General features: G+C 43.0%; 1 protein-coding gene across 5 annotated transcripts in view; it reads right to left on the bottom strand.

Annotated features, from left to right (window-relative positions):
- The window catches only part of LOC129547515 (ferroxidase HEPHL1-like), a 183,985-nt gene that overhangs the window by 121,328 nt on the left and 37,731 nt on the right, over window positions 1-24,926 (bottom strand). For 4 of the 5 annotated variants that reach the window (XM_088832388.1, XM_088832390.1, XM_088832391.1 and 1 more), the window contains one exon: window positions 23,982-24,215. In XM_088832388.1, the coding sequence (XP_088688514.1) occupies window positions 23,982-23,988 (7 nt within the window). In that variant the 5' untranslated portion in view covers window positions 23,989-24,215. Of the gene's footprint in view, window positions 1-5,610; window positions 6,102-23,981; window positions 24,216-24,926 lie in introns of those variants that run through there. The other variant, XM_088832392.1, reaches the window with a different exon arrangement.

Genomic DNA, 24,926 nt, shown 5'->3' with positions numbered 1-24,926 from the left:
GACCACTGGAAAAGCCACAGCCTTGACTAGATGGACCTTTGTTGGCAAAGTAATGTCTCTGCTTTTTAATATGCTGTCTAGGTTGGTCATAACTTTCCTTCCAAGGAGTACATGTCCTTTAATTTCATGGCTGCAATCACCATCTGCAGTGATTTCGCAGCCCAGAAAAATAAAGTCAGCCACTTTTTCCACTGTTTCTCTACCTTTTTCCCATGAAGCGATGGGACCGGATGCCATGATCTTAGTTTTCTGAATGCTGAGCTTCAAGCCAACTTTTTCACTCTCGTCTTTCACTTTCATCAAGAGGCTCTTTAGTTCTTGTGCTTCTCCAGCCCGGCATTTCTCACGATGTACTCTGCACAGAAGTTAAATAAGCAGGGTGACAATATACAACCTTGACGTACTCCTTTCCCTATTTGGAACCAGTCTGTTGTTCCATGTCCAGTTCTAACTGTTGCTTCCTGACCTGCATATAGGTTTCTCAAGAGGCAGGTCAGGTGGTCTGGGATTCCCATCTCTTTCAGAATTTTCCACAGTTTATTGTGATCCACACAGTCAAAGGCTTTGGCATAGTCAATGAAGCAGAAATAGATGTTTTCCTGAAACTCTCTTGCTTTCTCCACGATCCAGCGGATGTCGGCAATTTGTTCTCTGCTGCCTCTGCCTTTTCTAAAACCCACTTGAACATCTCGAAGTTCATGGTTCACATATTGCTGAAGCCTGGCTTGGAGAATTTTGAGCATGACTTTACTAGCGTGTGAGATGAGTGCAATTGTGCAGTAGTTTGAGCATTCTTTTTCATTGCCTTTCTTTGGGATTGGAATGAAGACTGACCTTTTCCAGTCCTGTGGCCACTGCTGAGTTTTCCAAATTTGCTAGTATATTGAGTGCAGCTTTACAAATGTTTTAATCATTAAATGATTCAGCAGATGGTATCTCTGAAAGGTGTAAAATATAAAGAAATAAAAGATATGGATTCAAGTCTCTTCCCAACTGTGTGAATCACTTCTCTGAGCTCAAAATTTTCCTTTCTAAAAATTGCACCTCCCTATCAAAAATGGTACATAAGTGAATTATAAAATAATGTACTCTATAAAAGGTAAAGCAACATCAAATTTTAGGTAGTTTTATTACTGAATTACAGCAGATACGAAGACTGACTTCTATCAAAAAATACTGAACTGGCAAACAGGAGATTCTAAAAGTAGTATCAGGACATTTTCCCAAGAATGCGTCATCCTTTTAGATAGTAGAAAAATTTAGTACACAGATAGAGAAAACGTTTGACCAACAAATGATTCATTACAGAGAGTCGGGATGCAGAGAAGAGTCAACCCTAGAAAGTTACAGCGTGGGACATGAATGATTTCCAGTTAAGAGTTTCTACCAAGTTTTACAGTCTGATTTGACACTGCATTTGCTGGGGGCTTCCCTGGCGGCTCAGACGGTAAAGAATCCCCCTGCAATGCTGGAGACATGCGTTTGATCCCTGGGTTGGGGAGATTCCCTGCAGGAGGAAATGGCAACCCACACCAGTATTCTTGCCTGGAGAATTCCATGGACACAGAAGCCCGGCAGGCTACAGTCCATGGGGTCACAGAGAGTTGGATGCAACTTTCACTTTCACTTTCTTTCTAGGGACAAAAATATGCATCTCTTTGGGGGCTGGAAGGGTAGGTGGAGTGGAAGGCAGGACTGGTAGGAAAAAAGCATATTCTAAAACTATCATACTTCCATTTGGTTTTGTAATGATGTTAAGTCTGCTTTTACTTTATTCGCGTTTCACAGATGGCAAATATTTCTGTTTGAAGTACACAACCTCGGTTGGGAAAACATGAGAAGGTCAGGTTCAGAAATTCTCAGAGACCCAGGTTAACAAGACAACTCAAATAGATATTAGGGCCCGTGACACCTTAGACCTTGAAAACTTGAACTGGCTTGGCTAAAGCAGGGAAAGAAACTGTCCTTTGTGCACTACCAATGACAGGGACCTCTGCATCCCAAGCTTTAATTACGGGGCAAAAAAAACTATTTGGAGAAAGTAAAGCCATGGCTGAATCTTCCCATTTTTCCCTCAAGCATATGGTCTTGAGTAGAAGAAGGGAAAAGGAAAGTCTACAACCTTAGGAATTAGGAACACCAAAGTTACAAGCGACCTCTGCCCCAAAAGTCTAATCTCTCTAACACTGAAATCTCTAAATCAGAAATATTTGTTAAAGCTTATTGGCCTGCCGTATTTTTTCCTCCTTCAAGCTGGGCCCAGAAATGTGATGTCTGGCTATGGAAATGTGATGTTAAACACAGTCATGTATCAGTTCAGTTCAGTTCAGTCGCTCAGTCGTGTCCGACTCTTCGGCACCCCATGAATCACAGCACGCCAGGCCTCCCTGTCCAACTCCCGGAGTTCACTCAAACTCATGTCCATCGAGTCGGTGATGCCATCCAGCCATCTCATTCTCTGTCGTCCCCTTCTCCTCCCACCCCCAATCCCTCCCAGCATCAGAGTCTTTTCCAGTGCGTCAACTCGTCACATGAGGTGGCCAAAGTATTGGAGTTTCAGTTTTAGCATCAGTCCTTCCAATGAACACCCATGTATATTTAAGCTTAATTATAATGCAGTCCGGTAACAATTATGCCTATCATTAATGGGTCAAATAAGCCCTGAAAGCTTTATTTGGCTACAGTATCAAAATATCCATAGAAGTTCCATGTTTGTAGTTTGCTGCTTATGCAGCATGTTCATCTGCTTCCAACTTAAAAAAAATTACCCAATACGTATATAACAAACTTTCAAAAATTTCATTTAGACTATTTTTCAAGCAGTATGGGTTCCAAATTTACGGTTCAAAGAAATTACCACACAAAACATAAGGAAGAAACAAAGTAATATTGAGATTTTAAACTAGATGAGAAACCCCCTATGCTTCTCTATACTCTGTTTTACTTGTTTTTCTCTCAGTGATTCCTTTTGCCTCATTTACAAACAATGCTTCTCACAGACTTACAAAAGTGCTTTCCTTTATGGACTTTAACATTCAAATTTCCATATATCAAAACATTTTTGTAAAATTACTGTTAGGCTGGGGTAGGATAAAACCTTAATACATTAAGACGGTAGTTTATGATTATTAAGATAAATAAGAAAAAACAGTAGAATGCCATGAGATAAGAAAAAAAATAGGAATTTATATTTCTTTCTTCCAAATCAGAGATTCCCTAATTTTCATGTGCAGCAGATTCATAGAAAACCCATAGGTCTAAGAAATCCGAACCTCTGGAAAATGAAGGATACACATGCAACTCTAACGATTATCTCGGTACTGTTACAAGTGATCTGTAACTCGTATTTTGAGAAATGCTACCCTAAAATAGAATAATTTAACACAGTACAGGATATTTGCACATACTTATGTGCTCAGCAAAAGTAATATATAAAATGAATTTCTTAAAAAGCAGATAAAGAACGCTACTTGAATAGAAAAAGGGAAAAAGGACATACATTTACAAAAGAAATACAAATGGCCAACAAACATATGAAGATATTCAACTTTACTAATACAAACATACAAACTTGATATATGTCTAATGTCAACAAACTAACACGCTCAGAGTAAGTTTTCGGTATGAAATCTCATAGTTTTACTCACACGTACGAAACTTAAGTTGGAGAGAGAGATTCTTTGCCTGTGAAGTGGGCAACAGTGGACTTACAGGGATTTTAAAAGCCCCTCTCTCTGCCCAATGAGGACGCTCTCCCAGCATTGTGGTATACAAAGAAAGAACGTGCACTTGACTGTTTATCTTCCCCGCAAGGCTCCCTGCCTCAAATCTCTCAATCACGGCTGGGGCTCTCTCCACAAAAATCCACCTCAATGTTCAAACCACAAAACAAAGCTCAGAGCAATACAGTACCTAAGATGAAGAAGGGATGAAAGAACCTACAAGCCTTTCTTCTTCTATTAATAGGGCACTCGTAGATTCGGGAGAGACGCAGAGGCAGGGAATATTAGTGGATGAGAAAAAAATAAGTAAATAACGGAGGAGGAAGAAAGAGAAGGTAGGACGGACGGTAGGCTTTACTAACTACCTTACTTTCCTGACAGTTTCAAAGCAGTTGGGGGGAGTCCGGGAGAGGAAGAACCTGTTATCTCACTAAAGAAACAGCAACACTGTAAGAAGAATTCCATCTCAATTATCTTTTATTTTCAGCTCTATCCTTGCAAGCCAGCCCACTTAAGCTTTTACATCACGTTCCTATCTTATGACCTCTATGTTGGGGTGTGGTACTTCAAACACACACGTTTTTGTTCTTTTCCTTCTTCTTCTGGAGGGAAAAGATGGCATTGATTTGCTGAAAAGTATGGATGGGGATAAAAAAATAAAGTACGGACGGAAAGCGTTATCTTGAGGAGTAAACGGTTCTTCCTGACAGAACTACGGATTTCTCTATCCCTTTGACTGTCAGCACACCACTAAAGGCTAAAAGAAGGCTCAAGAGGGAGGAAACATCCCCCTTGTCAAGTCTCTGTTTCCTTGCTCCTGCGATATTGGCTTTGGCAAGTAACCCAATTCCCGTAAATACACATTACAGGTCTCTCCAAACTACTTCTATAAAATAAGATCCTGTTTGAACAACCTTATAGAGCAGTCATTCGCCTCTATAGCTGCTGAGCTGCTCTGCTGCTCTGTCTGCCTACAGTCAGAAGGGAACCAAAATTCAAAATTTCCTTTCTTCTGGGCCAAAAACCAGACCTTTTGTCCTCCTTCCTAGACATGCTGCAACTCCAAGTTGACTCCTCTGCCTCAAATAGTGGCATATGCTTTTTTTCTTTTAAGAAAGAAAAAACACCCCTTTTTCCCTTATTGAGGAAGGCACCGAACTCTGATAAAGGCCTCTAGCAAGATGCTAAAATGCCTTGACATGTTTAACAGCACCTTATTTCAGAGGCTATGGATGAACCTCCCCACCGTACCCCAGGGCAAACACACGGAGCGTCCAAGGGGGCAGAGGGGGAAGCCTCGAGGAGGAACATGCAGACTCTGCAAAACTGACGGGAGGGAGGAGAGGGGACAACTTTCAGGACTAGAAACAGGAGGCAGTCCACATGCTGCGACGCCCCCCGCGCCCCCGCGCCCAGCCCTCGGCGCACTGTCCTCCCGCCAGCGGCCGCGGCCGCCCCCTACAGCCCCCAGCGGCCCGGGAGCGCCACACGCCCCCGCGGCGCCGACCGAGCCGCAGCAGGGCTGGCGCAGGGAGCGCGGGCCACACTCCGACAGCTTGCTCGGCGCGGGCTCGGGACCCAGAGGGTCAATCCCGTCTTAGGGCATCGGCCCGCCGCGGCGCCCAGCCCCAAACTCGGGCTCCCCGCGCCGCGCCGGCCCGCCGCCCGCCCCGAGACACCCCTCCACAGCGCGCCGCCCAAGCCTTTGGTTTCGGCGGCGGCGCGAATAACGCTCCCTGAGGACGAGGGGCCGCGCCTGCCGGTGCCTCCTCGGCACAGGCTCAGACCCAGGAGCGGGCAGCCGCGGGCGGCACCTCCTCAGTCCCCACTCCCGACTCCCTTTCCCGCTGCGCCGGACGGGAAGGGGCCTCCACGACCCGGGGCTCACCTCACACCTCGGGGCCGGACTCCCGGGAGGCTGCGGCGCCGGCCGGGGGCGGCCGCGGGTCCCTCGGCTACACGGAGCCAGCGAGAGGCGCCGGCGAGCTTTCGCCACTGCCAGGGCGCGGGGGCGGGCGGGGGCGGGGAGCATGCGCACGCACGTACGGCGCAGGCGCGCTGCGCCCGCTCGGCTGCGCGCTCGCGTTTTGTGCCCAGCTTCTGGGTAGCCGGAGAAGGCAATGGCAAGCCACTCCAGTAACTCTTGCCTGGAGAACCCCATGGATGGAGGAGCCTGGTAGGCTGCAGTCCGCGGGGTCGCTAAGGGTCGGACACGACTGAGCGACTTCACTCTCTCTTTTCACTTTCATGGATTGGAGAAGGAAATGGCAACCCACTCCAGTGTTCTTGAAGGAGAATCCCAGGGACGGGGGAGCCTGATGGGCTGCCGTCTATGGGGTCACACAGAGTCGGACACGACTGAAGTGACTTAGCAGTAGCATAGCTTTAGATCAGTTTCACGTCTTTCCACTTCAATTCCTCATCTGTAGAATGAATAATGGAATCTCATAGTCATAAAAGAGAAATCGTGTTAGATAGAAATAGTAGTAGAATCTGTCTCCTAGGACCGTCTTTAGGCATCTACATGCAGTTAGAAGTGTGCCTTCTGTATAGTAAGTGCTCGAATGTTAGTTCTCAGACTCATTTTTTCATTTATTGTTGCTGCTGTTACTGTTATTTACACATACACACACATACATACCCTTTGTTTTAAACCATTCAGCACCAAACTTTAAAATGCCACATTTAAGTTATTGAGAATATACATGGCACTATGTGTACCACTAACTTGTTCATTTTAACTGCAGTAGAGAGATTTAATGTACAAATATACTTTAATTCATTGACTCATTATTTTTCTGATGGACATAGCGGTTCCAAGTGTTTCACTATTGTGATATCTATCTTCCTTGTACATGACCAAGGATCATGGGGTGGATACCCAAAAGTGTAGTCGTGGCACTTTAACATACAGGCATCTGCAACTCAAGTGCTTATTTCAATTCACACTCGCAGTATAGAGTTGGAATTCCCCATTTCGCCCCGTCTTGGTGTTCTCAGGCTTTTAGGTTTTTGTCAACCTCTGAAACAATACCTCAAGCCTGTCTTGATTTTGATGTTTATTTCCCTTACACCTCAGTGTTTTCATGTTTCTTCAGTGTTTTCATGTTTCTTCGCTGTTTGGGGTTTCTCTTCTGTGATTTGCCAATTTGTTGCCTTTTGTCCACTGCTCTGTCAGGTTATTTGCCTTTGGTTGTTATTCTTGTTTTAATTCTTTGTCAGTTACTTGCCTCCCAGGTATCTTATCCGGCTCTGTAGCTTGTCTTTTCACTTTGCGTTTTCTTTGCCTTTTGTGTTTCAAGAAATCCCTCCCTACCTCTGAAAATCATAAAAACGGTCTGCCGTTTTTTTCCAGCAGTTTTTTAAATTTGATTTTTTAATTCATGGCTGTAATCTCTTGAAATTCATTTTTATCTATGTTATGAGGAACAATTTTAGTTTTTCATAGGAATGGTGCTTTTTGCACCATGTATCAAATAACCCACCTGAATAGTAATGCATTGCTGTAATATACAAGTTCCATTTTCAGGCTCTCTTATTTACTGCTCTGTTTGAACAACCTTGTTTCAATCCCACATTTCCTCTACCTTATGCTTCTTCAGAATCATTTCAACTGTTCTGGCACTCTTCTGTTTGAATTTTAGAATAATTTCTTCGTGAGAAACAGTTTGTATTTTGTTGAAATGGCTTTAGGTTTTAAATGAATCCAGGGAAAATGTCTGTCTTTGTGATACTGAGTTTTAGTATCTTTTTGATTCTTTATGTATGTATTCATTAATTTGTTCCTAGGTACCTTACAGTTTTTGTTTCAATCGTGAATGAGACCTTTTCTCTGTTACATTTTTCAGTGGGATACTGCTGGTCTACAAGAATGCCACTGATTTTTATATATTGACCTTATACTGAGCGTCCCTGCTGAACTCTTCTATTATCTCTAATTGTGTGTAAATTCTCTTATGTATTCTTTGTAGAAATCCTGTTGCTGCAGGCAAGGCCAAGTTCATATCTCACATTCCAGTTCTTATGTTTTAGGTCAGATTGTTGCGTCTATACTCATGAGAGATATAGACGGTGATATTAATAGTTTTTCTTTTCTTGCCATGTATTTTTGCTTTTTGGTGTCAAGGATGTAATAGCTTCATAAAGTGAGGTCTTTTCCTCCTGTTGTTTGAAACAGTTTTTACAATGAATAAGGACTGTCTGTTCCGTCTATGGGGTCACACAGAGTCGGACACGACTGAAGTGACTTAGCAGCAGCAGCAGCAGCAGCTCTTTGAAAGAGTCAGTATATCATCCTGTAAAAATCCTCTCTCATGGTATCTTTGAAGTAAAGACAGAGAAATTTCCTCTTTCCAAACTGAAATTCTGCAATTCTCCATTCCTCCCTGTCTCCTGGACTTTGGGAACCATTGTTCTACTTTATTTCTCTATGAATTTGACTGCTCTGGGTACCTCATATTAATGAAACTCAAACACTAGAATTTTAATATGAGTTTTCATTCAGGATTTTACTTCAGAGGAATTTTATGCAGACTTGTAAACTGTGCACTAGAGCTATTGAATTCCTATTTGAAGTAATAGCCATACATAATTGAATAAGATTTACTATTACTGAGCGTGCCTAAAAGAATGCTTGTCACGTTTTGATTATAATTCCTAGTGAGAGGTTTTTAAAATGTATTAAGCAATGATGTTATCCTTGAGGTAGCCTCCTTAGGTATCTTGGAGAAGGTAACATTTGAATCTATGTTCCCGTGAATATCAGTGCAGTTTATTTGTAGTCATTTCTCATTTTAATGAAACTTGCCAATATTTGAAAATGTTTCAGGTAGTTGATCACATTCTTTCTGTAAGGTATAGTTCAGGCGAGGCAGAAAAAGGAAAGACGACCTCAACAGAAGTAGGTTACCTTTATTCAGGCAAGGAGGGGGCGACAGTCAGTCTAACGACCAGGCTGAGCGCGGAGAGGGATCAGGGAGGCTCCATATTTATAGGGAGGTTTGTGGAAGCGATAAGGAAAACGTTAATCAGGCAGGATGGTTTGGGTATTCTTCAGTTGAGATGGCATTTGTAGTTGGGCAGGGGATGATAAGTCTTCAGGGCAGGTGTAGGGGGTGGAAGGTTTCTGGACAGGGGGTGATAAGTCCCAGAGAGATGCAACTGGCCTGGAGCCATCAGGGTGGGACCTAAAGTTCTGTTTTGTTTCCTCTGAAGTTAGGTGATTCAGCAAGGGCCTTTGAGACTGTTGTTTTCTTTTCTAGGCCCAAAAGACTCCTTCCGTTTCAAAATACCCAGTTGGGTTTAAAGTAAATTGCACGTATTTAAGTCCCTGATTTGAAGAAAAGTGGGCTTGTGTAAAGTATTTTAAAATATTTAAATGAATGTCCTTGCTGAAAACAGGAATTCACAGCTTGGATTTTAAAATACTTGACACCAACTGTTTTTTTTTTTTTGCAGGAACACTTTTTAAACAATGTCTGTTAAATAATTCTAGAGAAAGTACTATTTAATGCCTGAAAAGAGTAGGTCGTGAAATATAGCTTGAGTTTTCAGAATAATGTATATTTTACAGTTTAAAATCAGTAAAGTTTATTCCTAGAATATGTTTCACCTTATGTGTTATTTGAGTAACAGTAATTTTCCAGGTACTTAGGTTTGTTTTTTTTTTCCTTTTAAAGTAGTTCCTTCTCTTTATTTAGGGGCTTCTAAGAGGCTCAAATGGAGAAGGCAATGGCAACCCACTCCAGTACTCTTGCCTGGAAAATCCCATGGACAGAGGAGCCTGGTAAGCCGCAGTCCATGGGGTCGCGAAGAGTCGGACACGACTGAGCGGCTTCACTTTCACTTTTCACTTTCATGCATGGGAGAAGGAAATGTCAACCCACTCCAGTGTTCTTGCCTGGAGAATCCCAGGGACAGCGGAGCCTGGTGGGCTGCCGTCTATGGGGTCACACAGAGTCGGACACGACTGAAGAGACTTAGCAGCAGCAGCAGCAGCAGCAACAGGCTCAAAGCATTTTATGAAAGAGTTAACACATTTCAAAGTTTGTTGATATTTCTAGAAAGGCATGCACATGTAACATATTTATTAAAAACATGGGGTTTAAAGTCCTGTCTGTAACACTTTGAGTCTCAGTTTCCTCATGTGAAATACAGGGAATAATATGTTAAATACAGTAATATCTACCTCATAGGTGGCTGTGAAGATTAAATGAGAAAATAAAGTTAAGCCTCTTACTAGAATGCCATGCACAAAGAAAAATTTCATTATTCTGTTGTTGCAAGGACATAATTGCTGAGGTTTAAAAAAGAATTGTTCTTGTGTTCTGTATTAGCATCATCATTTTGTCTTTTCAACACTGATTTTCGAAAGAACATGTTTCCTTTCCTACAGTTTCCCCCTTCGTTTTTTTCTCTTTCATCCTTCTAATCCAAAGATCTATGTCCCAAGGAATTTTGATACTACAACCTGTGTTTCAAAAATAGAAATGTGTTACTGTGATAGAAGCAGCTTAGCTAAGACTGTCAAGTTCACATTAGAGCCATTTGTAGAATTAAAAAAAAACTGTTTGTGTAGAAAACAAACAAAAAACACATTATTCCTATTTACACCCACAGAAGGCAGCCCATCTGCTGTTTATCTAATCTTGATTCAGAAACATACAACAATAGAATAACAACATCGTATCTAACTTAAGATTTTAGCTTCATTTTCTGATAAGAGTGTTTCCCCTTTACCAGACAATACCAAAAGGAATCAGCATTGTTTATGAAAGGACCGTAAGGAAACGGGTATGTTTTACTCTTCCAACATTAATGATAGCAAATAATTCTCTATAAATATATAGTATGTACTACTAATTTTTTTTTTCTTTCCTGCTACTAATCTTTATATGCAGAGTACATCATGAGGAACGCAGGGCTGGATGAAGCACAAGCTGGAATCAAGATTGCCAGGAGAACTATCAATAACCTCAGATATGCAGGTGACACCACCCTTATGGCAGAAAGTGAAGAGGCACTAAAAAGCCTCTTGATGAAAGTGAAAAAGGAGAGTGAAAAGGTTGGCTTGAAGTTCAACATTCAGAAAACAAAGATCATGGCATCTGGTCCCATCACTTCATGGGAAATAGATGGAGAAACAGTGGAAACAGTGTCAGACTGTATCTTCTTGGGCTCCAAAATCACTGTAGATGCTGATTGCAGCCAGGAAATTAAAAGACGCGTACTCCTTGGAAGGAAAGTTATGACCAACCTAGATAGCATATTAAAAAGCAGAGACATGACTTTGCCAACCAAGGTCTGTCTAGTCAAGGCTATGGTTTCTCCCGTGGTCATGTATGGATGTGAGAGTTGGACTGTGAAGAAAGCTGATCGCCGAAGAATTGATGCTTTTGAACTGTGGTGTTGGAGAAGACTCTTGAGAGTCCTTTGGACTGCAAGGAGATCCAACCAGTCCATTCTAAAGGAGATCAATCCTGGGTGTTCATTGGAAGGACTGAGGCTAAAGTTGAAACTCAAATACTTTGGCCACCTCATGGGAAGAGCTGACTCACTGGAAAAGACTTTGACGCTGGGAGTGATTGGGGGCAGGACGCAAGGGGACGACAGAGAATGAGATGGCTGGATGGCATCACCGACATGAGTCTGATGTGACTTGAGTTTGAGTGAACTCCGGGAGTTGATGATGGACAGGGAGGCCTGGTGTGCTGTGATTCATGGGGTCGCGGAGAGTCGGACACGACTGAGCGACTGAACTGAACTGAACTGACTGAACTAATCTTTAAAGTGGTAAGTATCCTGCCTGTGACTTCCTAGCACCAAACTGATTTTTCCTCAAAACTGTTCAGTGCCTGTAATAGAGAGAAAGAGGGAGCCTTACTGGAAACATATTCTAAGTCTCTAATAGGATGTGAGAGTTGGACTGTGAAGAAAGCTGATCGCCGAAGAATTGATGCTTTTGAACTGTGGTGCTGGAGAAGACTCTTGAGAGTCCCTTGGACTGCAAGGAGATCCAGCCAGTCCATTCTAGGGGAGATCGATCCTGGGTGTTCATTGGAAGGACTTATGCTAAAGCTGAAACTCCAATACTTTGGCCACCTCATGCGACGAGTTGACTCACTGGAAAAGACTCTGATGCTGGGAGCGATTGGGGGTAGGAGGAGACGGGGACGACAGAGAATGAGATGGCTGGATGGCATCACTGACTCAATGGACATGAGTTTGAGTGAACTCCGGGAGTTGGTGATGGACAGGGAGGCCTGGCGTGCTGTGGTTCACGGGGTCGCTAAGAGTCGGACATGACTGAGCGACTGAACTGAACAAGAATACATTTTGAAATATTATACTTTAGAAGTGTAGAATATTAAATTTATTTTAAAAGTATTCATACTATTATGTACAGGCTGTAAAATGCTATCAAGGGGCACTTCTGGATAAATACTTTAAAATATACAAGACATTTTGGCCGCTGCGAAACAGACTAAACAGCCTAAGCCCTGACTTCCATTTTAGGCTTAACTGCAGATGTATCTGGCGGTGGTGGTGGTGGTGGTGTTCATTCGTTAAGTTGTGTCCGACTCTTTGTGACCCCGTGAACTGCAGCTCACCAGGCTTCCCTGTCCTTCACTGTCTTCCAACATGTACTATCTGGTGTACAAATAGTTTACACATATTTAGGAAAAAATTCAGTGTTCTTGCCACAGTCTTCAGCAGGGCACAGCAAACTTTCTCTGTAAGGTCATACAGCAGACATTTTAGGCTTTGTCAGCCATGTGGTTTTTGTGGCAACAACTCAGCTCTGCTGGTGTAGTTCAAAAGCAGCTATCAGTCACTTCATTCGCTCAGTTCAGTTCAGTTCACTCGCTCAGTCAAGTCCGACTCTTTGCGACCCCGTGAATCACAGCACGCCAGGCCTCCCTGTCCGACACCAACTCCCGGAGTTCACTCAAACTCACGTCCATCGAGTCGGTGATGCCATCCAGCCATCTCATTCTCTGTCGTCCCCTTGCCTCCTGTCCCCAATCCCTCCCAGCATCACAGTCTTTTCCAGGTGGTCAAAGGTATTAGAGTTTCAGGTTTAGCACCAGTCCTTCCAATGAACACACAGGACTGATCTCCTTTAGGATGGACTGGTGGGATCTCCTTGCAGTCCACGGGACTCTCAAGAGACTTCTCCAACACCACAGTTCAAAAGCATCAATTCTTTGGTGATCAGCTTTCTTCACAGTCCAACTCTCACATCCATACATGACCACTGGAAAAGCCACAGCCTTAACTAGATGGACCTTGGTTGGCACAGTAATGTCTCTGCTTTTTAATATGCTACCTTGGTTGGTCATAGCTTTCCTTCCAAGGAGTAAGCGGCTTTTAATTTCATGGCTGCAATCAGCATAGCATCTGCAGTACTTTTGGAGCCCCAAAAATACAGTCTGACACTGTTTCCACTGTTTCTCCATCTATTTCCCATGAAATGACGGGACCAGATGCCATGATCTTACTTTTCTGAATGTTGAGCTTCAAGCCAACTTTTTCACTCTCCTGTTTCACTTTCACCAGGAGGATTTTTACTTCCTCTTCACTTTCTGCCATAAGGGTGGTGTCATCTGCATATCTGAGGTTATTGATATTTCTCACGGCAATCTTGATTCCAGCTGGTGCTTCATCCAGCCCAGCGTTCCTCACGATGTCCTCTGCATATAAGTTAAGTAAGCAGGGTGACAATATACAGCCTTGACGTACTCCTTTTCCTCTTTGGAACCTGTCTCTTGTTCCGTGTCCAGTTCTAACTGTTGCCTCCTGACCTGCATACAGATCTCTCAAGAGGGAGTTCAGGTGATCTGGTATTCCCATCTCTTTCAGCATTTTCCACAGTTTATTGTGATCCACACAGTCAAAGGCTTTGGATAGTCAAGAAAGCAGAAATAGATGTTTTTCTGGAAGTCTCTTGCTTTTTCCATGATCCAGCAGATGTTGGCAATTTGGTCTCTGGTTCCTCCGCCTTTTCTAAAACCAGCTTGAACATCTGGAAGTTCACGGTTCACATATTGCTCAATCCTGGCTTGGAGAATTTTGAGCTTGACTTTACTAGCTTGACTGCAACTGTGTGGTAGTTTGAGCATTCTCTGGCATTCCCTTTCTTTGGGACTGGAATGAAGACTGACCTTTTCTAGGCCTGTGGCCACTGCTGAGTTTTCCAAATTTCCTGGCATATTGAGTGCAGCACTTTCACAGTATCATCTTTCAGGATTTGAAAGAGCTCTACTGGAATTCCATCACCTCCACTAGCTTTGTTCATAGTGATGCTCTCTAAGGCCCACTTGAATTCACATTTCAGGATGTCTGGCTCTAGGTGAATGATCACACCATCGTGATTATCTGGGTCGTGAAGATCTTTTTTGTACACTTCTTCTGTGTATTCTTGCCACCTCTTCTTAATATCTTCTGCTTCTGTTAGGTCCATACCATTTCTGTCCTTTATCGAGCCCATCTTGGCAAGAAATATTCCCTTGGTATCTCTAATTTTCTTGAAAAGATCTCTTCTCTTTCCTATTCTGTTGTTTTCCTCTATTTCTTTGCATTGATCGCAGAGGAAGGCTTTCTGAGCTCTCCTTGCTATTCTTTGGAACTCTGCATTCAGATGCTTATGTCTTTCCTTTTCTCCTTTGCTTTTTGCTTCTCTTCTTTTCACAGCTATTTGTAAGGCCTCCCCGGACAGCCATTCTGCTTTTTTGCATTTCTTTTCCATGGGGATGGTCTTGATCCCTGTCTCTTGTACAATGTCACGAACCTCCGTCTGGCACTGTATCTATCAGATCTAGTCCCTTCAATCTATTTCTCACTTCCACAGTATAATCATAAGGGATTTGATTTAGGTCATATCTGAATGGTCTAGTGGTTTTCCCTACTTACTTCAATTTAAGTCTGAATTTGGCTATAAGGACGTCATGATCAGAGCCACAGTCACCTCCTGGTCTTTTTTTTTTTGCCAACTGTATAGAGCTTCTCCACTTTGGCTGCAAATAATATAATCAGTCTGACTTCAGTGTTGACCATCTGGTGATGTCCATGTGTAGAGAATTCTCTTGTGTTGTTGAAAGAGAGTGTTTGCTATGACCAGTGCATTCTCTTGGCAAAACTCTATGAGCCTTTGCCCTGCTTCATTCTGTGCTCCAAGGCCAAATTTGCCTGTTACTCCAGGTGTTTCTTGACTTCCTACTTTTGCATTCCAGTCCCTATAATGAAAAGGACATCTTTTGGGGGTGTTAGTTCTAAAAGGTCTTGTAGGTCATCATAGAACCGTTGAACTTTGGCTTCTTCACCGTTACTGGTTGGGGCACAGACTTGGATTACTATAATACTGAATGGTTTGCCTTGGAAACGAACAGAGATCATTCTGTCGTTTTTGAGATTGCATCCAAGTACTGCATTTCAGACTCTTCTGTTGACCATGATGGCTACTCCATTTCTTCTAAGGGATTCCTGCCCACAGTAGTAGATACAATGCTCATCTGAGTTAAATTCACCCATTCAGTCCATTTTAGTTCACGGATTCCTAGAATGTCTATGTTCACTCTTGCCATCTCCTGTTTGACCACTTCCAATTTGCCTTGATTCATGGACCTAACATCCCAGGTTCCTATGCAATATTGCTCTTTACAGCATCGGACCTTGCTTCTATCACCAGTCACCTCCACAACTGGGTACTGGTTTTGCTTTGGCTCCATCCCTTCATTCTTTCTGGAGTTATTTCTCCACTGATCTCCAGGAGCATACTGGACACCTACCGACCTGGGGAATTCCTCATTCAGTATCCTATCATTTTGCCTTCTCATAATGTTCATGGGGTTCTCAAGGCAAGTATACTGAAGTGGTTTGCCATTCCCTTCTCCCGTGGACCACATTCTGTCAGACCCCTCCACCACGACCCGCCCATCTTGGGAGGCCCCACACGGCATGCCTTAGTTTATTTTTTTTTTATTTGAAAAGTATTTATTTTCAAAAAATTTGTTATTTAAGTTAACACACAAGAGGTTATTTAAAAATATGGAATGCTTCACGAATTTGCGTGTCATCCTTGAGCAGGCGCCCATGGCTTAGTTTCATTGAGTTAGACAAGGCTGTGGTCTGTGTGATCAGTTAGGTCCAATTCTTTGCAACCCCATGGACTGTAGCACCCCAGGCTTCCCTGTCTTTCACCAACTCCCGGAGCTTGCTCAAACTCATGTCCATCGCGTCGGTGATGCCATCCAGCCATCTCATCCTCTGTCGTTCCCTTCTCCTCCCGCCTTCAATCTTTCCTGGCATCACGGTCTTTTCCAGTGAGTCTGTTCTTTGCTTCAGGTGACTGAAGTATTGAAGCTTCAGCTTCACATCAGTCCTTCCAGTTGAGTATTCAGGACTGATTTCCTTTCGGATTAACTGCTTTGATCTCCTTGCAGTCCAAAGGACTCTCAAGAGTCTTCTCCAACACCACAGTTCAAAAGCATCAATTCCTAAGCTTTCTTTATAGTCCAACTTGCACACCCATACATGACTCTAGGAAAAACCATAGCTTTGAGCAGTGACCCCACAAGACAGTTGACCCAGACTTGCCTGTGAGTGTCCAGGAGTCTCTGGCAGAGGGGTGAGTCAGCAGTGGCCTGCTGCAGGATGGGGAGGCGCTGAGTGTGCCAGTGCATGTACCAGACCTTTTGAAGGCGGTCGACATTGTCTTCATTACCTCCACCATGGTTTGGTCTCAGGTGAAACAACAGGGAGGGAACACAGCCCCACCCATCAACAGAAAATTGGGTTAAAGATTTACTGAGTATGGCCCCACCAATCGGAACAAGACCCAGTTTCCCCCACAGTCAGTCTCTCCCATCAGGAAGCTTCCATAAGCCTCTTATCTTTATCTGTCAGAGGCTGGGCCCAATGGAAATCACAATCACAGAAAAGCAGCCACAGACAATACATGAACAGCTTGGAAGTGTTTCCGGATGACGTTGTTTGCAGGGACATAATTGGGGCAGATTTGTTCTGTAGGTTGTAGTCTGCCAGCTTCTGAACTATAGCAAGCATTAGTCTCTATCACCTTAGATAATTCTTTCATTTCAGTGGTTGGTGACCTATGGCACTTTTCTGTCTCATGGAAACTGTCACTGTTTCATTCTTGTTACTGCTTTCAAGGATCATCATTTTACTCTATCATATAATGGTATTAAAAATACTCAATAAAGTAAATTCTAGCGCATCACTATAGTAAAGATATGCCAATAAATCTTATTTCCAGTTGTCTCTGAAGTCACACCACACCAGTTCAAGGAAACATTTGAGTAGTTTATGGGAATAGTAAAATAGAAACAACATAATGTGATAGTCATAGAAGCTTCTAGTTACTAAGTATGTACTGTGCATCAGGTTCTGTCCTCAGTGAATGTATACACAACATCTCCTTTATTCCTCAAAATAACACAATAAGTTGTATTCTGCTTTACAAATGAGGAACTGAGTCTTCTAATTAAATACAACTTATCTAGAGTCTTACAGTAAGTGATAAAGCTAAGGTGTGAATTGTATTTTTGATTCCAAAGACTACTAACCACCTACCTGATCATGTCGAATATGAAATCTTCCATTTTATTTCCTCGGCCTGCCTGACTGCTCAGTCGCTTCAGCTGTGTCTGACTGACTCTTTGTGACGCTATGGACCGCAGCCCGCCAGGCTCCTGTATCCATGGGAGTCTTCACGTAAGAATGCTGGATTGGGTTGAGGATCTTCCCAAACCAGGGACTGAACCTGGGTCTCTTGCATCTTCTGCGTTGCAGGCAGATTCTTTACTGCTGAGCCACTGGGGAAACCCCTCTGCTGCTGCTGCTGCTGCTACGTCACATCAGTAGTGTCCGACTCTGTGCGACCCCACAGACGGCAGCCCACCAGGCTCCCGCGTCCCTGGGATTCTCCAGGCAAGAACACTGGAGTGGGTTGCCATTTCCTTCTCCAATGCATGAAAGTGAAAGTGAAGTCGCTCAGTCGTGTCCGACTCCTAGCCATCCCATGGACTGCAGCCTACCAGGCTCCTCCGTCCATGGGATTTTCCAGGCAAGGGTACTGGAGTGGGTTGCCATTTCCTTCTCCAGAAACCCCTCTAGTGAATCACAAATATTTTATCAGTGATTTTATAAAATGTGTTAAGGTAATTTGACTTCCCAGGTGGCACTAGTGGTACAGAATCCACCTGCAGTGCAGGAGACGCAAGAGATATGGGTTCAGTCCCTGGGTCGGGAAGATTCCCTGGAGGAGGAAATGGCAACTCACTCCAGGATTCTTTCCTGAAAAGTTCCATGGACAGAGGTGCCTGACAGGCTACAGTCCATGGGGTGGCAAAGAGTTTGACGTGACTGCACGCACTGTAGCTGGTTAAGGTCATTGAGTTCATTCCTATTGTTCAGGCTGTTAAAGAGCTAAGCAGTTTGTCTTAAAGTAGAGCATTAGGAAAATAAATATGCTCAGGTTTCTTCAGACAGTATGACTTCCGACAATACGTCTGAGTAGGAGCGTCAGCAAAGTCCGAACCAGTTAAATCTGGAAAGAACTCACTATTTGAGATATTACAGATCTTTCATGATTGAGGGGAGATCTCCAAAGAGTCCCCCACTTCAAAAATTATGATGAATTGGGACCAGCCCAATAAGGAGTTAGGGCTCATCAAGCAGGGGCTATTAGGTGGATGAGATGGGAAAGGTCACACAAGTGTGGTTGCTATTCATTTGGGGAAGGTGAGCGTTAGGCCAGTTGGTAAGCTGAGAAAGGGAGCCAGGAACTCCCTCGCTAGCCTAAATCACCAGGCCCATAGGCTGAAGTGTTTGCAGGTTAGCTGTGCCTCCTATCAATCAGCTAGAACAATACTTTCTCCAGGATTCCCATTGACTGATTCACCAAAGAGCTCAAAATATAAAGCCACCAAACACAAGAGAAAACAAGCCACTATGACTGAGTCACAGCATCAAACTTAGAACTGCAGATACTGAAATTGTCAAATACTGAATGACAGAATAGGTAAGTATGTAATGTTTACAGAAATAGGAAATATAGTCACAGGTTACCAATCTACAAGGAATTACTTGAAATAATAGATTAAAAAAGTCTACAAACATAATTTTTGAAATGGAAAATCATTCGATAGGATTCCTGAAATATTTAATAAGAAACAGCAATTCAGGCTGCTGTTTGAAGAGAAATTTCATAAGCTGGTAGTAGGTGAAAATAAAACTATCCAGAATGCCATAAGAGAGACAAGGAAAATGTGAAAGTGATGTCACGAGAAATGGAGGCAGAATGAGAAGGTCGAATAGGAGTATACTGGGTTGGCCCGAAAGATGGTATGGCTTTTCTGCACCTGAATGAACTTTGTGGCCAACCCAATAATTTGATTCCCAGGAGGGAGGGAATTGAGAGAATCTACGAGAGACAATATTTCGAGAGAGAATGACTACAGATTTTCCACAACTGCTAAACACGTGAATTCACAGACCAAGGAGGTACTGTATACCACTAGCAGGAGAAGTACAAAGAAATACACCCTTCAGTGAAACTGCAGAACTCCAAGGACAGGAGTCATGAAAAACAGTCTCAGAAAAGGGGACAGACCTAAAAGAGACCAACGGTTAGAATGACAGCAGAGTCCTTAACAATACCAAAAGCCAGAAAACAATATATTTGAAATGTTGAGAGAAAAAAAACTTTTCAACCAGAATTCTGTACCATGTAAAACTCTTGTCGGGGATGCACAGCCAGATCCCCTTCACAGAAGGACGAGCCTCTCCGCTGCAGGGAGCGGGGTCAGTAGACACCCTTCAGGTGGAGAGCTGCCTTATCTGAGGTGGATAATTAGGACTTGACTACACAGGAAAATGGCACCCACGTACCAAACTGACCTCTCATTCTCAAATTCACCCCGTTACTCATCCATTTCCTTTTCTATATCCTCTCATCTAACTACCAACTGCTTATTCTTTGAAGTCGATACCTATGGGTAGGTATATTTACCTAAGTCTATTTTATTTTACATAGCACTGAGATCAGTAACTATCCATCAAGCAATCTGGACTAGACTGAGTACTGAGAAGCAGATATGTGTGCATAGGTGTCATCTTACAGCCAAGATAACATGAGATGATGAGAAAACCACGGCCAAAATATAGTGCTAACGTGTACACTTAAACACTGACTGACGCAGACAGAAATATCCATGAGATGGCATGCCCAAATTATTTCTAAAGTTGTTTGACAGACTTGTTTCCTCCCTCATGGCTCAGTGGTAAAAAATCTGACTGCCTGCCAATGCAGAAGACGTGGGTTCGATCCCCGGGCTGGGAAGATTCTCTGGAGAAGGACATGGCAACCCACGCCACTATTCTTGCCTGGGAAATCCCACAGACAGGAGCCTGGCAGGCTACAGTCCATGGGGTCGCAAAGACCCCACACGACTTAGCAACTAAAGAACAACAGAGGGCTAGATACTGTCAAGGGATATACAGATATCTGTCAGCAAGTTCACATTCTCCAGAAACGGCAAACTTAGCTGAGGGAAAAACAAACTGTACTGAAAATAGGTCACACTCAAAGAATGTTTAAAAAGCAATTAACTAGCTGCCATGCTATGGGAATTAAGCAGGACTTCAAGGATGAGTGTGATTTTAATTAAGCAGAGAGTTAAGAAAGGCCACCACAGGAGGGCATACGCTATCCCCTAGTTTCCATGACACTAAACTTTCATAGAGACCCTCATGTGGTTTATAAGCATTTTCTCTGAATCACATGCTAGGCTATTCTTACTGTATTGTTTTCATTACTGTATCTTGTTCTTCTCCTAGCAGGGGACGACAGAGGATGAGATGGTTGGACGGCATCCCTGACTCGATGGACATGAATTTCGGCAAGCTCCGTGAGTTGGTGATGGACAGGGAGGCCTGGCATGCTGCGGTCCATGGGGGTCACAAAGAGCTGGATATGACTGAGCAACTGAACTGATGATGACTGATGCTCTTGTTCTTGGTATGTCCTTTTTGATTCAGCTTCAAGGAATTCCATCCCGCAGCTTTTTAATTACCACTATTTTATATTAAAGATTATAAGTTTTCTTACCTAAACTGGAATTTCATTTAGATCACAGAAGCTAAAATTCCCCTACATTTAACCCCCTTCAGAAACTCTCTGCTCAGTAGGAACTCATTATTTCTACTATCATTTGCTCACCCTATTTATCTCCTGAGATATTTTCAGAGGAGCCAATCTGCTCATTTGAAATTCTATAACAATGATCATCTCTAACACGCACAGTTTTAATTATATGCTAGCTTGAACTATTTTTAATTGGTTATCATGTGTATGTCCTACCGTTCCCGTGAGGTTCTATTCTCCTGGAAAGCAGACTTTAGCTTTCTTCTACATATCTCTAAACACACAGAATGCCACATGCATAAGAGCTGTCATATAACTGTTCATTCCTTATTGAAAAGGATGAGGCTAATAATGTCAAATATCAAATACTGCTGAAAGTCAGTTCATGGAGCCATTCTATGCTGTCACGTCAGTCATGTCCAATTCTTTGTGACCCCATGGCAGGCTCCTCTGTCCATGGGATTCTCCAGGTAAGAATGGGTTGCCGTTTCGTCCTCCGGGCAATCTTTTCAACCCAGGGATCGAACTCATGTCTCTTACATCTCCTGCACTGGCAGGTGGGTTCTTTACCACTCATGCCACCTGGAGCTAGCAGTTCATGGAGGCAGGTATTCTCAAAGATTCTCTGGTTTCCTCTCTCTCTATGAGTGTTTTAACTTAAGAGCTCTAGTTTTACTCTAGAAACTTCCCAACTGGGCTTCCTTACAACCTCCTCTCCTATGCTGTTGTCAAAGTGATCTTCCTGAAACCCAAATCTGATTTCATCACCCCAATGCTCAAAGTCTTTCAATAGTTTCTCACTGCTCTAGGGGAAAAAACCCCGAACTCCTCAGCATGTTTCATCTCCTTCGGTGGCCCTGGTACCTAAATGCCTTTTCGTCCTCCTTGCCTCTGCATGAGCTGTCTCCTTGTCTGAGATTTCCAACTGCCGCCTCTGTACCCTAGTCAAATCAGAGTACTGCCTTGTTTGTGAACAAGACTTTCCACAGTGACTTAAAAGGCTTTCTTCTTTGGAATCCCAAAGCACACTGTGTATGATCTTATCATACCTACTGCTCTTTTGTCTTCCATCTCTGCGTTCCTAGCACCTAGAAGAACGCTTTTCACTTAGGAGTGCTGAATGAAAGGAAAAGGCAGCAAAGAGAAAGGATCTTTGATGGTGGTTTAAAAACAGGTCATTGGTTATGTTAGCAGTTGGGGAAGAAGGTGAAAAAGACCAGAGATACAAAGAATGAAGGATGGAACTGGTAGAAAGGAAACATTTAAAATATTTCAAAAATCTCGCAAGGAAAATAAAAGAAATGGATACAAGAGAGAAAACACATCAAAGTTAGCAAACACGTAAAGGTAACGTATACAAGATAGAAAACATGTCAAAGGCGGCTCCTTTTCAAAACCTAGAGTCGCTGACCAAGTTAGAAGGCAAAAGCAAGCGAGCTGAGAGGACAAACAAGAAGGTCTAAAAAGAGAGTACGTCGAGGAATCGTATCCTACATGACAAGGACAGGGAAGACTGAAAGAAAGGCTGGAATGAGCCTGGAAGGATACAGCACAGCCACGGAAACACAGAAGGGAGAATTTCGGGCATCATAATGTTCATTCTTTCGGTTTCCCAGGCTTGGAAATCTTAAAAAAAATTTCTTTTGGCACATTCCTTCTCTCCAACTGCTTTGAATCCATCACCAACTCCTATCTTTTCATTTCTTCTTTTTGAATATCTTTCAGATCAGCTATTACTCTCTTGGCACTGTCACTGTTCTTTCATAAACCTCCAACGTCTCTTAACTGAATTACTGCAGAGCTCCTAAGAGGTTTCTAATTCTAGTGTCTCTACCACCAAATATAACAAGAAGGCACACCCTGCCCACTCTCAGACATTCTCTGGGAAGCTTTCTCCCACCTCCTCCCCACCAGATTTAATCACCCCCTCCTCATCCATGCTACCAAACAGGGGTTGGCCAACTGTGGCCAGCTGGTCAAATCGGGCCCCTTCCTATTTTGGAAACAGTTTTACTGCAACACAGCCACTCCTACTTTGACTGCGTACGGTCTATGGCTGCTTTCATGGTATTAACAGCAGAAATGAATGGTGGCAACAAAGACCATGTGACCCACAAAGCCTAAAGTTATTTATTAGGCTATTTCATTTATAATACAGTATTTATTATATTGGTTATTTTTCTCTTCATAGAAAAATTTGACTACCTCTGGACTATACCATGATATTTGCATTTTAATTATTACCTTATCCTACTGATAATAAAAGTTGATAACAGGCACTTACTGAGATGGGCACTGTTCTGAGCCATTAGGTATATTATCTCATTTACTTCTTACAACATTGCTAAGGGACAGATATTATTACTATTTCCATTTTACAGATGAGGAAACTGAAGCTTATTATTCTAGACCCCATGCTTTCAACTACAACACAAATAATGACTACCCTATTTTCTTGAGCTTATTAAGAACAAAGATCATGTCGAAATCAGTTTTGTATTCCCAGAGACTCACACAGTGTCTGACAGAGTAGGTATTCCATAATTGTTTGCTAAGTTAATCTCACTAAAATAACCACTTTTACTCTGCCTTCTCTCCCATGAGCAATGACTTGGTTGCTCGCTGTATCGCGTCTAAACTCCTCTGGCTGGCATTAAGTCTGACCATAATCTGGGACAACTTAACCTAGCAAAGTTCAGAAAGGTCAATAAAGATCAACTCCTGTTTCAGAATTGGCTGCTTTTCCTTTGGACACCGTATGACTCGAACTCAGCACATGAGATAAACTGCTGCTGCTGCTGCTGCGTCACTTCAGTCGTGTCCGACTCTGTGTGACCCCATAGACAGAAGCCCACCAGGGTCCCCTGTCCCCGGGATTCTCCAGGCAAGAACACTGGAGTGGGTTGCCATTTCCTTCTCCAATGTGTGAAAGTGAAAAGTGAAAGTGAAGTCGCTCAGTCGTGTCCGACCCTTAGTGACCCCACGGACTGCAGCCTACCAGGCTCCTCCATCCATGGGATTTTCTAGGCAAGAGTACTGGAGTGGCTCGCCATTGCCTTCTCCGTGAGATAAACTAAGCTGCCGATAAAACTCACCTGCCATCACGGGACCTGTGGAGGCTGCCGTGGTAGCTGCTCACTTTGCTGTGGACACTCCCTGCTGTGCTTCTCTGGTCATCCGCCACGGCCAGCTGAGTTGAAGGAGCATGTGTGGATATCCCTTGAGTGGAAGTTCCTCTTGATTTCCTTATGGTAGGAGTATCTGGATCCCTCAGGAGGGACTGAGCAAAGTCAGGTTCCTGGAGGACCTGTCGGCTGTCGTTCGCTATCCTAGATAACAAAATACTAAGTGTAAGATAGCAACCCTACAGACCAAAAACGATTCTCTGACAGACTGATGCTATTCTTCAAAAAAGAAAGCTCTCCAAACAATGTCTTTAGGACAGATATAAGGTAACACTGTTGACAGAAGAGAGACTAACACAAAAATCTGTGTCAATCTGTTCCCTAAACTGGTATGATGGAAAGAGGTTCGTATTAGAATATGGAACTCAGGATGTTAGTTCCAGTTCTATCAATAGATATGTGATCTTACGCAAGTCATTTTCCCCTTTACTTAATTTTCCTCATCTATAAAATGACCGCATGCAATTTCATCATTTTTCAAAAGCCCCTTTCGGCTAAAGAAATTTATCGTTCTTGAAGACACTGAAATATTGCAAAGGTACTACCATAAAGTAAAAATAGTATTTTCTTGCATGGTTTATAGAAGTAGTGGAGGTCTCATCATGGCATAGACTCATTTTTTAATTTGTAAGAGCAGTTGTTTTGGGGTTACAAGATGATTTTATGACAGAATCTGTTGTCTAGTGCTTGAATAAACCTGACCGTAACTAGAACAAAACATATGAGAAATTAATTTACGCAAACACACAACGAAGTCCCAGACATAATAAAGGCTTAGGAGAAAAAGAATTAAGGGGACGAATTATGTCCAGAGCTAAAGTTTTTAACTGCTATGAAATGACTAAAAGCAGATAG

Source organism: Moschus berezovskii, chromosome 25 (genome assembly GCF_049115385.1).
Source record: "Moschus berezovskii isolate FMDL1 chromosome 25, NW_MosBer_1.0, whole genome shotgun sequence".
Taxonomy (NCBI): Eukaryota; Metazoa; Chordata; class Mammalia; order Artiodactyla; family Moschidae; genus Moschus; species Moschus berezovskii.
The sequence above is the reverse complement of the archived record's forward strand: the minus strand, read 5'-3'. Positions and strand labels throughout refer to the sequence as shown.